A 14,401-nucleotide genomic window follows, 5' to 3' on the forward strand; every position below is an offset into this window, starting at 1 on the left:
CTAAAATTTACCAATAAGAAATTGTTTTGATTTGAAATGTGTGATAAGATATATTTGTAATGGTAATAACATATAATTTTTATGCTTACACTTTTGTACCTACCTCTTCCAGGCTAAAAAGAACTCCTCCAATTGGTGCACCAAAAGCTACAGAAACACCTGCAGCTGAGGCAGCTGATAGCACCTAGAAAGAGGATGTGGCTTATTGCTTATTCCCTTATAAATTCAAATATTGCCAAATAAAAATTCCTATTACCTGAATTTCCCAAATGCTGCTTCTGCATTTAACTCACATGTCCTCCTCCCCAAGCAAAGGGCAAGTATTCATTTCTTCTAAAAAGATTTTTTTCTCTTCTGCTTTAATTGAAAGTTCATTCATATATTCACTACTCAGTTAAAAACATTTGGACCAGAAATACCAATGTGAGTATGTTGTAAGAAAGAGAAGGCAATGAACACAGACAACTTTTAATATATATGGCTGTGTGGACAAGAGGAAAGAGCAGTAAATGGAATGGGGGGGCAATTCTTTCTTTACTTTTTAAATAGGATATAATTTCTCCAGATTTGAGAGTTAGATGCTTCACCATTAGTAACTACTCTATTCTAAATCCTGGCAAGATATCAAGGGAACTTAAAACCTATTAAATAGTTTCCCTATATTTTTACTACCCTAAGTCCCCTGAACATCCTGCTATCCTCAATGTAGAGTCTCATTCTGAAAGCACAAACAGCTTAGTCAAGAGTCTCTCTAGCCAGAACCCAAAGAATAAAGTTAAAGGAAGAGAACAATCCACACACATTCTTCTGGAAGCCCTGTCCAACTGACTTACTGGTCCATCAGTTGATTATTCCCTGGTCCATCAACTGATCAAGTAAGGAAACAATTGCAAATATATTTTTGGGAGGGCATTTATTTGTAATTATTCTTCTAGGAAGTCTTTATTTATTTCACCACTGTAATACAGGAAATAAAAGCAACCTAAAACATTTCCTCAAATAATTAATTGTTTCATTTTTGGAAGGGAAATTAGAAAATTAAGTTGTAAATGGTCAAGAGCACAAACTGCACAGTCAAGCTGCTAGGCTAAACATTCTTTTGTTGCAAATACTGACTACATAACGATGGGTAAGTAACTTAACCTCCATGAGCCTCAGTTTTCTCTTCTCTAAAATGAGGATACAATAACATTACATAACTCATAAGGATTAAGTGAGTAAGGTATGTAGAATAGTATGTAGCACCTTGTAAGTACTTAATAAAATTTTGATAAATTATAAATGAGCAAATATTTGCTTCAATTAAAGGGTATCTGGCTTTAGAATGTAGAATCTACTTATTTAGGAGAAGAAAGTGAGCAAATTTAGCTTCCATGTTTTTTTCTACTTAATAGGACTATAGGCAACACATTAATTATTCTGATTCTACATTTAAGAATTTTACAATTAAGCTAATACCCAATGTATCTATAATTTACACACGTTTTAATCTGTAGGAGGTGTCAAAGAGCATTTAATTGAAAAATGTCAGGGAAGTAGGTATAGGAAGAAAGCCAAAATATGGAGTCTTAATACTTGCAACTAATAAGAGAATTTTTACTATGTATAAGACATCATATATACCTAATTACCACAGTGTTGACATTAAAATATAGGTGAATTAATTCAATTCAAACAATATATTCCAATAAATACATATTTGTATAACTTATAATGACTAAAAATCTTACCAAAAAATGTGTTCTGTCAACATATAACAGAAAGTAAAGGAATAAAATTGGGGAGGCAAATGCTACAGCTGCATCTTAGCCCCTAAGTTGATACACTGTAATATAGTTGGGTTTTGTTTTGTTTTTAAAATATATACCCACACAATTATAGTGGTAGCATAGTAGTTAAAAGCATAGTCTTCAGAATCAGATAAAAATTAATTTAATCCACATTCTACCACTAACTATGTGGTCATGAATAAGTTAGTTGGCTATTTTAGGCCTTCATTTCCTAATTTATAGAAAAGGAAAACAGTGCTATGTTACTAGAATTAGTGTGAAATTAAATTTTAAAATGCAAGTAAATTATTTGCTACCGCATCATATATACAATAAGTAATCAATAATGCTAGCAATTTTTGTTATATAGTAAACTATATATTTTACTATATATTATTTAATAATTCACAATCATTATTTAGAGATGGAATATTATGCTTTTATAAGTGTTCCATTTTTGGAATATCCACTATTAATGCAAGAATGATATTTTAGTGCTGATATTAGAAAGTACTAGAATTATTTCAATTAAAGAACTAAATAGCCTGATAAAGTATTCTACTATTTTTGTTACACTACAAAAAACACCAGAATGAGGCTGGTGCTATAGTTCAGTAGCAGAGTTCTTCCCTTGTATGCATAATGCCCTGGGTTTGAGAATCTCTAGCATCACCAAAAAATATTAAAAAAAAAAAAAAAAAACACCCAGCAGGATGAAAAGGTCTGTGCTAAAGCCAGAGGCACCCGAGTTTTCAGTATTTGATGACATGTTTTTTTAAAAAAAATCATGCCTTAAGAAATTAGAAAATTGGGAATGGAACCACCATTTGACCCAGCTATCCCTCTCTTGGGTCTATAACCAAAGGACTTAAAAACAGCAAACTACAGGAAAACAGTCACATCAATGTTTATGGCAGCACAATTCCCAATAGCTAAATTGTGGAACCAACCTAGATGCCTTTCAATAGATAAATGGATAAAAAATATGTGCCATATATACACAATGGATTATTACTCAGCAATAAAAGAGAATAAAATCATGGCATTTGCAGGTCAATGTATGCAGTTGGAGAACATAATACTAACTGAAGTTAGCCAATCCCAAAAAACCAAATGCTGACTGTTTTCTTTGATATAAGGAAGCTGATTCATAGTGGGATAGGGAGAGGGAGCATGGGAGGAATAGACAAACTCTAGATAGGGCAGAGGAGTGGGAGGGGAAGGGAGGGGGCATAGGGTAATTAATGATGGTTGAATGTGATGATCATTATTATCCAAAGTACATGTATGAAGACACGAATTGATGTGAGTATACTACGTATACAACCAGAGATTTGAAAAATTGAGCTCTATATATGTAATAAGAATTGTAATGCATCCCGCTTATATATATATAAATAAAAATTAATTAATTAATTTAAAAAAAGAACTTTAATTGGATTATTACAGGGGACTGGGAGGGAGGCAGGAAAGGGTGTAAGGGAGGAGGGTGGACATGATCAATGCACAATATACACATGCATGGAAACATCATAGTGAAATCCACGAATCTGTACATTAATATGTGCTAATAAAAAAAAAGCTAAGGAAAGAACAACAACAACAAAACAACTCTTAAGATCTCTTTCCCATGATCCCTTACACTAATGGTTAATGTTCACCAATCATGGAGGAGCTGCAGTATAGTAATGGGCTCTAGAGCTAGCTACCTGTATAGCTGCTGGGCTCCCATATTTAACTCAATACTAGAACGATGAAAGGTGAAGCAATGCAAGTGGCTCACTCAGGTCTTATAGAACACTTTATAATAACTTCTAAACGAGTATACAAGAAATCATTAGAATAACTGGCCTCAGGTGAATTTAATTTTAATATCTAAAGAAATGGGGAAAATGGAATACTAAAAGTAATCAAACTCTGTACACAATAAAAAAGGATGATTCTGAAAGATAAAATTAAAAAAAAAAAAAAATCTCTGTCCCACCTAAAGCTACAGATTTGCATTTGGGAGGACTAGGTTTTAAAGCCACTAACCAAAGTCTCAGGAGCCCACTTTTCTTCCAGAAAATACCCAGAAAAAAGAGACATGAGGGAAAGTCTATAGTTTGAAGGCCTGCTGGAAGACCTTATGCTGTTCCAAAGAAATGGTAAAGGAAATTGCCTTAAAACAGCTGAATAAAGAAAATTTCTCACATCCCCTTTAAGTGGAGGGGATTTTGGCAAGGGTAAGATCTGGCCCTGCAAAGGACATCCAGTTTCATTGTCCTTTTCAGTGGTTCTTCAGTATTTAATCCTTACCTCCAATCCCCTCAAAAAATGATCTAAGCCCCCATACACACAAATAAAAAAATAAAATGAATTTCTGATTTAAACTTTGGGAAGTCCTCAAGGTCTTCAGAATTTCCCCACTGGGTTAGAAAGTTTTCTACATATAACACACCACTTCCAATGACATTAGACACTGACTGACCCCAAAAGAAAACAAAGCAATTGAGTTTGCCCAACCTTAGAGATGTTAAGAAATGTTGAGAAATAAGAGTTAAAGCAATGTTATGTTTGGAAAAACTTCCAAAGAGGTTGGGCGTAAGGCACAGTGAAAACAACTAAGAAAGATCTCTGTGTAATTTAACCAAAACCTAGTGAATACTAGCTGGTCTATAAAGCATTCTAAAACACAGGAGTGACTAAGTAGCAGTAGAGTGGATTCTAAAAAGATGTTAGATAGTCAGAAAAAGGAAAAGAAGCAAAAACTAATCTCAAAAATTTTAATCTAAAAAAAATTTATCCCAACACAGTAAAATATGATCTTCATTAGGAAATTCCCAACTGATATCAAGTCTACAAAATAGATATTTTTCTGTCAAATAATTACAGAAAACACTTACCTCCCGTTTTTTAGCTTCATTTGTGCTATACTTTGGAAAGAGGTAGGAAAAGATATTTCCGCAGCAACAGGCCACATGTACCAGAGGACCTTCTTTTCCTAAACTCAAACCTGATGCCACAGCCAGTACTAAAGTGATGGTTTTAATCATTAAAGTCCATTTTCCCAAGTAACCTCTAATGATGAATCCACTCAAAATCGTTTTAATCTACAAAGAAAAGTAAAAGCAGTTTAATTTCCTTTAAGAAACAGGAGAATATAACTAATCAAAAATATTCTCATTTTACTCACAAAACCTAGGAAAGTTTGAACAATTATGGAACAATACACAATTAATTTTTCAAAAGTATATTATGTGTATGATAAATCTACATTGTATTCTTATTCTCTACTCAAATAAAGTTAAAAGATAACCCTACCCCATGAAAAAAATAAAAATTATAAGCCATGTGAAAGAAAATACAGATCTTAAGTATAACGACAAAAACAAAAAATAGCAAATTTGAATATTTCTGTTGTAGAAATAAACAACATATTTAGATACTTAGGACTTTCCACCAAAAATAAAGTTATTATGCCTTTTCAGAGTACTTCAATTATGTGAAATGTATTTCATTATATACAAGAAGGAGCAATGAACACTTCTAACTACCACATGATGCAGTTTCTTATTAAATATATTCTTAATTAATTATCCTTTTAAAATCACCATAATTTAGTCTTTAAAAAATACACTAGAAAAAGCGGATGTGGAAAAATTAAAAAGGGAAAGAAATGAGTTCAAGCCTAAATCTAATTCGCCTTTAAATTACTGTTGGCTGGGGCTGGGGTTTAGCGGTAGCGCACTTGCCTGGCATGTGTGAGGCACTGGGTTCGTTTCTCAGCACCATATATGAATAAATAAAATAAAGGTCTATCAACAACTAAAAATATATTTTTTAAAAAAAGATGATTAAAATAAATAAATTACTGTTGATGAAACAGTAATAAATTACTGTTGTAATTTATTAATAAATAAATTTTAAGTAATTAAGTAATAAATAAATAAATTACTGTTGATGTAACTTTGTAACTTGTAATTCAATGGTAGAGAGAGCCCTTGTCTACATGTACAGGCCCTGGCTTCAATATCCAATACTGCAAAAAAATAAAACAAAACCCCCGAATTTCTACTATTGACCTATTTTAATTAAATGTTTTCTCAAAGCATAAAATAGCCAAACTTTGCCATGCGCAGTGGCGCACGCCTGTAGTCCCAGCAGCTCAGGTGCTGAGACAGGAGGATCATGAGTTCAAAGCCAGCCTCAGCAAAAGCAAGGTGCTAAACAACCTGTTTAACATTCTGAGACCCTGATCCTAAATAAAATACAAAATATGGCTGGGATATTTGGCTCAATGGTCAAGTGCCCCTGAGTTCAATCCCTGGTACTAAAAAATAAATAAATAAATAAAGCCAGATTGAAGAATCGTTAACTTATTTTTTTTTTAAAAGCTTCAAACATGGGTTTTTGTTGTTATTATTGTTGTTTGTAGTTATAGATGGATACAATATCTTTATTTTATTTATATGAGGTGCTGAGGATTGAACCTAGTACCTTACACATGCCAGGCATCCACTCTTCCACTGAGCCCTAACTTATTTAATTTAATGAACCCCAGTCCCTAACTTATTTAATGAACAGATAGTTATAAAAAAGTAAATTAATGTATTCAAGTCAAGGTCATAACAGAAAAGTATCATCTATCAAAGAACCTTAGACCACAAAATATTTTTGCAGTTTCTCGATGTTTGACCAAGTTTCTTGATAATCTGCTTAATCATGTGCTAAATTAGTGGTGAGAGGAAGGAAAAACCATCAACCTCTACAGTAAATGAGGAAATGATTATGGGGAAGTAGTTCTTGAATGATGTCTACAATTAACTTACACTTTTCAAACATTTCTTCATACTAATACAACAATAACAAAATCCCACCCCCAAACTGCTTTCATTAAGTGCAAAAGAATCATGACAATTACTGCCTAATGATAGTATTACATGGCTTACCTCTGGAATTCCAGAGCCACAGGCATATGGAGCAAATACCTTTACCAGGGAAACTGCAAGAAAGGCAAAACTCAAGGCCCAGAAGATGTACATTATGTAATTCATGATGTAAGAACCAGGACCCTAAAAAGCAAAAATAGTGCAAGAGTATGAAATTAACTTTCACTGCAACCTCTAATGCTTGCGACATAAGGAACCCGAGTAAAACATTTTTTTTTTTTTGAGACACTATGTTACCCAGGCTGGCCTTGAACTTCTGAGCTCAATGATTCTAATGCCTCAGTTTCCTAAGCATCTGGGACTGCAGGCACGTGCTACTGTGTGAAAATGGGTAAATCTTTTAGAAATCTCCTGGTTTATTTTCACAGTAATACAAAACTTTACATTAAAAATATTTAGGCATAATCTAAAAACTAGTTTTTATATATATTAAGTAGCCTTAATCCCATTAATCTCTTTCTTGATCCCTAGGTATTGTTACCAAGACATCTAAGTTATACTTTAACTTCTACCTACCCATAAACAAATTTTTGGAAATAGCTGGTAGAGACAAAACTGAATTGTCACTCAAGATTACATTCTGTTCCAATTTTCTTAAAACATTATTAAATTGAATTCAATCAAGTCAGGCAAGAATCAGCATTCAATTTATATCTTACCAGCAAATATATTCTTTTTAGCTCTGAAGTGCAACTGTAACAAAAATTTTAAATTCTATCTGTATGTGAATATATTTAATATATGATATGCTAAGTTCCAGAATGTTCTTCAATACAAAACATAAAAGTAGTAAAATAAAAATTTAATACTGTAATGTCACACACACACACACACACACACACACACACACAAAATCTCTGAATTTCTTCAATCTCTGAATTTCTACTTGGCTTATCTTACTGATTTTTAAAAATAATTTACACTTTCATAATTCCCAATTCCCAATCTTAGTGATGTAATGTGTCAAATCATTTTTAATAACTCCATATTAACTTTCCACAGATTGTATTGCAATGATTTATCCCTTCTACTACAACTCACAATAAATAAATTTGTACCATACTCCAGGTAGTTTGTTAAATGATACAAAAGCTGCTTAGAGCAATCCTTAGTTTTTTACCTGCTGTAATATATTCTTGTATTTTCCATTCTACTCTATTACATAATTTTTCTTTTGGATGAATGCAGGTTACAATCATCCAGTATATGATTAATTCTATAATTTCACTGTATCAATGATTAACTCATCTTGAGCAAAGCAAAACTTACCTCTGCTTGACCTATGATTAATTCTGCCCATGTTTTCCACTGTGGACATTTATCCCTCTCTTCAAATGTTGTTTCATTAGATCCCCAACAACACTGTTCATGGTTATACCACAATGCACTAAGGCAAATGCCCTCTTTTAGATCAGTCATCCAATCAGCAGCAATGTCTATCAATCCAGCCAATGCCCCTGTAAAAACATGTTGGAGATGGTCAAAAAAACATATCCATATTTTGGGGAGCTAAGATCTATCTAGTTCAGAGATTAATAGAAAACAGGAGATTTCCTATAAATAATAGTTTCACTAAGGAACATGATTTTAAGATTTTCAAATTTTATATATAAATGCACATCTATTACTTTAAAAAACTATAATACTATTCTTTAAAATAAAATTGTTACTCTTTGAATAAAACTCAATTGCATCATTCAAATTAATTATAATTACAAAAAAGTTCTAATATTCAAATACCTTTAAAAGAAAGCTGCTTGGCAGAAGATTCATATATCTGGCTATTGAAACAAATGTTTTAACTATCCAGTTTCAATCCAAAACTTCATTAACAAATAATGTCAATCTCATTAAAACTTAATGTCCATTAGAAATAATTAGTGAAATTCATTCATGAATTACTGTGACAGATTAACAATTTTTTCTTAAATAATAGAAAACTATATGTATTGAGATTATTTTACTGACAGAATATAAAAATACACAAATTCATGGTCAAATCTGGGTCATTCTTATCATATAAAAAGATCAATTGGGTCATACACACAGAAGTCACAAAATTTTTGTGCATGCCAATTAGTATTGTTAATACTTCTCTCTGTTTTCCACAAAAACTTTAATTTTTCATGTTTTCTGGACACAATCTTCCATGATGGAAACTGAAAATAATTAAAAGTTCTTATTTTTTTTACTTAACTGTTATTTCCTAACATTTCTCACCTAGGACTTTGTGGCCATGCATACAGCATGGTAATTAAAGGGTCAGTCTCTTGAGCTAAACTGCTGGAATTCATACAATGGCTGAGCCACTTTTTGACCATATGATCTCAGCCACACTCCTTAATTTCTCTTGTGCTTCAGTTTCTTGATCTGTACCATAGTTATAATCACAGTAATTATGCCATTTTTAGAACACTGCATGACACATATAGCACTCAAAAAAATAATTATTAATTATGATGGTAAAATAAAAGATATCTCATTGATCATCTAGTTCATATCACTTATGTTACAGAGATGGAAACTGAACCCAGAAAGATCAATCATGTTGGATAGACCCTTTAAGTGACAGAACCAAGAAAAGACTAAAGTCTCTTGCCTCCTACTCTTTTAATATGAGAAATTTTTGAGGGAGAAAAACACATGCTTTTAAAAATCTAATAGTACCTGAAAAAAAATTTTTGAGGGAAAGAGGGGAGAACTATTTATAGTTCTGTTAATTTTTTTAAAAAGGACTACTTTAAAAATTTTCTTTACCTGATGCCAATCCTGTTAGTGTTACTACTAGCCATCCTGACCACGCATCATATAAACTTTTTGTCATTTCCCATGCTGATTCTTTCTTTTTGCTGTTGATCTGAAATTAGAAATGTTTATGCTTCATTTTTCAAACTCTGAATAGAAGATAGAATTCTAATATCTAGCAATTTTTCTCAGTTACCATAATCAGAACAGAACCTTCTAAACTAAATAAGGGGAAAGGTGAGTTTGGGGAAAAATCAGTATCAGAGAGTCATTATACCTGTAAGCCAGATGATAAGCATTTATCCAGCATTTTATAAGAACCTCAGATTTAAGTGCAATGGGACCATAAGCCACATAAAAATCTGACACAGACTGTTTTTAAATGAATCAAATTCAATTTTGGATCTATATTTGGTATAAACTTTATATTACTGGAAGTGACTGGAAATGTCTATCATTCCCTGGTGCTAGAAGTTAACTGAATTATAACTGTCTAAAAGATAAGTATGTGACAGTAAATGCCCATAAATAAAACGTAGAAAAGGCACATGGATAAATAGACTCCTGAAACTTAGAGACCTATATACAAAGATGTGGCAAGCTCCAATCTCACTGGTAAGGCGCAGGGGCTCTTTCATCACAATGTTAAGGCAAAAGTGTCCTTCATTGAATATACTATAGGCAGGTAGGAGATTAATAAGAAGGTAAGAGATTTTTCTGATCTCATTCTACTGAAACACAAGAAGGCAAGTCTTATCTCTCCCTGTAAGAATGCATTTTTAAAGCTATCTCTAAAGAGTACTAAACTCTTCTGTCCAACTAGAGTTGTTGTTTTATATTCTCCACCTAGGATTACATAGTGCTCAACCATCCCATTGGAGGGCTTCAATGACCTGATTTATTTCAAGCCTATGGTCTACTTGAAGGCAAAAGGCCCCACTAAAAAGACACAAGAAGGCTGAGAGTTTATCTCAGTGGTAGAGCACTTGCTTAGCATATGTGAGGCTTTGAGTTTGATCCCCAGTATACACACATACACACAGACACAAACACACACACACACACAGAATAAGTTCTAAGTTGAATGAGGTAATTTTACTCCTATACTATAAACATCCAAACACAGATATTAACTACTTTTAGAATTGGAGGCAGGTCATTTTTTAAATAATCACTAAATTTTATGTTGATTTTCCTCAATAAAATAACTATAATGTCTAATAAAATATTATTTTCAGGCTGAGTCAGACATTCTTCTTGTACCACTGCTTGCATACTACTATAGTCACTTAACAAACATTTGCTTGATAGCGTATACCAAACACAAAAAGATACTGTATGTGCAAGAATGTACCCTCATCACTACTTCTAACAAAAACATTTAATGTTTAGTAATATGTAATACAGTTGAATAAACTGTAAAATATCTATGTAATGAAAAGTACTTCAGCAATTAAAAAGGAGATAGAAGCAGTGAGATGAAGGACAAAGACAAGGTGGCTAGAATTATGCTATTTGTCTAAGAAAGATAATATAGGCACAAATGCTGGTATTTTTTAAATGAAAGGATAAACCATAAAATTAAAAATGTAAAACATTATTTATAAGGGGAAGAAGACAATTAAGTTAGAACAGAAAGAAACTAGACTTCTTTGACTATAATGTGTTTTATACATTTAGCTTGGAATCATGAGAATATTCTACATAACTGGTGTGTGTGGGTGTGTGTAGTGTGGTAAATTAAATGATTCTATTTGTGATGTTGAGATTTTTGGCATGCTTTAAATGAGGCACAGATTTAAGAACTAGATATTAAGCCCTATGGTAATGATTTTAAATTAGAACAGTAGTATAAACTTAGGAGAAATAATGACCAACCCACAAGCAAACAGTACCCACTTTTGCCCAGACTGTCTCTATGTATCATTCTCCTTCAATGGGACTGAACTCCTTGGAGAAATGGCTGACTTTAGGTTTTCTGCTGAAATGTGTAAGATAAACTAATATAACATAATGTTTTCCCAGAATACATCACGCCTGAACTCAAGTCAGAGAACACAGACACCAACCAATATCAATTCACTCCCACTAGTCAAAAGTAGAACAACATGGCTGAGCATGGTGTCATAGACTGGTAATTCCAGCAACTAGGCAGGCTGAGGCAGGAGTATCACAAGTTCACGGCCAACCTCAGCAACTTAGTGAGGCACTGAGCAACTTATTGAGACCTTGTTTCAAAATAAAAAATTAAAAAAGGCCTGAGAATGTGGTTCCGTGATTAAGCAACTCAGGGTTCAATCCCTAGAACCAAAAATAAACAAAAAAAGGATTTTTTTTTTTTTTAAAGTGGAACAGGGACCTCAACGAAAAGAGTAACTGTGATAATCATGACACATAAAATGTTTAAATTCATGAGTTCATGAAGATACAGAAACAAAAGCCAACAAGCAAACAAAAATCTCACTGGTCAATTTTCAAGATACTAAGGAACTACATTTTTCAAACTCTCTCTTTGCTGTACGATCTGTTCATCAGAGAATCTGAATAGTTGATTAGGGGAAGGTTCTCTTTATAGAAGTATTTAAACTAATAAATTTTTTAAAAAGACAATTTGATTACCACCTTTTTGTAAAATATTTAAACAGTAATATCTGATCAGATAATGTCAATAGCTTCAAAATAATCTGGAATAAGAGGGCTTTGAGTAAAATAAAAAGGTCAATGACAAAGAATCAAGTGCATGTATACACTGAGACATGTATTTTTAAAAATTTTTAAGATTTTTTAAAATTTAATGTTTTAAGAATAACTGTAAGAACATAAATGTGCTGAATTTCTCAGCTTTAAAAATTGCAAAATATTTGACTAGGAAAAGATGATTAGCTAGGACACATATTAGCTCCTTCATATATTGCTATGTTATTTGAAATGTTTTCAAGAACTATAGACTATTCAAACATCAGAGGAAAAGAGTTTGTTTTGGTTTCTTTTAGTATCCATTTTCCCTAAAAGTTTAAGAACATAGTGGCTTATATTTGACACTGTCAGAGTGCCACACTTTAGAACACATTTAAACCCCAACCTGAATACTGACTCTGAATGTATACTCTCAGTACAATTGTACTTACCCCGTAATTACATATGTCAGGATTTATAGTGTGTCTGACTTAGGCACAAAGGATTAAAACAGAGGTTCTCAAAATGTGATCCACTAACAATCTTAAGAGTCCCTGAGACCTCTTTAAAGGGGTCTCCAAGATCAAAACTATTTTTATAATAATAGCAAAATTTTAGGTGCCTTTTTGATTTTTTTTCCATGCTGACATTTTTATTGATAATGTAAAAAACAATTGCTGGTTCCGCAGCATGAATCAGGAAGTGTCACCTGTCACTTTCAATTTTCAAGCATCCCAGTAAAAAATAAATAAATGCCAATTTTGCTTTAAAAATATTAAGAAGTTACTATGTGTTATGTATTATATCTTGTGTGATCAAATAGCTGCATAAAGCATGTCTGCCACATACTGAATATGAAGCTACATTTCAAGGAGAAGCTCTTGTGTAATGTGAGCTGCAAAATAAGTTAGGTCTTATATGAAATGTCATTTTTACTCAAAAGAAACACTGACATCAAAATATGGTTTTTCAGATTTCTGAATCTACAGTATTTTTTCAATAAAGAACAAAGTAGGATAGGCATGGTGGTGTACACCTGTAATACCAACAATTGGGGAGGCTGAGGCAGGAAGATTACAAGTTCAAGCCAGCCTCAGCAACTCAGTGAGAGGCCCTAACAAATTAGCAAGACCCTGTTTCAAAATAAAAAATAAAAAGGACTGGTGATGTGGTTTAGTGTTAAGAGCCCCTGAGTGTTCAATTCTAGGTAACAACAACAAAAACAACAAAAATCAAGTAGTCCTGTCATTTCATTTCCAGTGATAAAATGTGCACACAAACATTAGAATTTAAAAAATTAGTATTGTGAAAATTAGTACTGTGAGCAGTACCAATATTAAAGACTTTTTTCTTAAGAGAACCATGGTGATATTATAAACTTAATATTAAAATCAGTGACTTTTTGATACAGTATTTTCATTGTTTAAGTGTCAACATTTGAAAGAGCTGCATAAGTTAATGTATCATTGTTTTCCAAATGGTCACTATATGTTACAAAACTGTATATTCAAAATTCAAAGTTTAAAGTAAATCAATGTAGGACAAAGTTCACTAGTACAATTTCAGAGTACACATTACAACTAACCTTTTAGAAACTACTACTTGTCACTTTGTATAGTATCAAAGAATACCCACAATAATCTTTTAAAGCCTATTAAAATACTTGTAGCTTTTTCAACTACATTATCTGTGTGAGGTGGAATTTCTTTATATACTTCAATCAAAAGAACATACCACAATGTCTGAATGCAGCCAGGTGTAGTGGTACACATTTGTAACCCCAGTTACTTGGGAGGCTAAAGCATGAGGTTCTCAAGTTCAAGGCCAGCCTTGGCAATTTAGCAAGACCCCATTCAAAAAAAAAAAAAAGGACTGGGATTGTAGTTCAGTGGTAAAGTGCTCCTAGGTTCAACACCCAGTACTACAAGTAAAGATGATGATTATTGTTGAGAGCTACAGCCAAAGGGGCCCTAGCAAACTTCCAGCTGCCAGCAAACTTCCAGCTGCCAACTGACTGGCTCCTCTGCGGTGATGCTCATTGGGTTGTTTCCCTGCCCTTTCAGACCACAGAGCTGCTCACTGGGGGCCTTTTTTTGGCTCTGCCCACGCGACCCAGCCAATTGGCCTCAAGAGCAGGAGGAGTGGGGGAGATGGAAAGGCTTGTGGGAAGCCAGTGGTGGCAGTTGGGCTCTGAAGGTTTTCCTGAAGAGCTGTGTGGTTTGGCCTGTGTGTTCTAAAAATAAAGTTCGTTTCTTTTGACAAGTGGCTCCTGAATTGTGC

General features: G+C 33.1%; 1 protein-coding gene across 6 annotated transcripts in view; it reads right to left on the reverse strand.

Moving 5' to 3' along the window:
• Clcn3 (chloride voltage-gated channel 3) overlaps positions 1-14,401 on the reverse strand; it is an 82,938-nt gene that overhangs the window by 21,056 nt on the left and 47,481 nt on the right. For 5 of the 6 annotated variants that reach the window (XM_027926948.2, XM_027926946.2, XM_071610526.1 and 2 more), the window contains 5 exons: positions 9,458-9,557; positions 7,970-8,157; positions 6,701-6,823; positions 4,655-4,861; positions 104-184 (listed from right to left, as the gene is read on the reverse strand). In XM_027926948.2, coding sequence (XP_027782749.1) covers positions 104-184; positions 4,655-4,861; positions 6,701-6,823; positions 7,970-8,157; positions 9,458-9,557 — 699 coding nt within the window. The remainder of the gene's footprint in view (positions 1-103; positions 185-4,654; positions 4,862-6,700; positions 6,824-7,969; positions 8,158-9,457; positions 9,558-14,401) is intronic. The other variant, XM_027926950.2, reaches the window with a different exon arrangement.

The sequence above is a fragment of the Marmota flaviventris genome, chromosome 3 (genome assembly GCF_047511675.1).
Source record: "Marmota flaviventris isolate mMarFla1 chromosome 3, mMarFla1.hap1, whole genome shotgun sequence".
In the NCBI taxonomy this organism is placed as follows: Eukaryota; Metazoa; Chordata; class Mammalia; order Rodentia; family Sciuridae; genus Marmota; species Marmota flaviventris.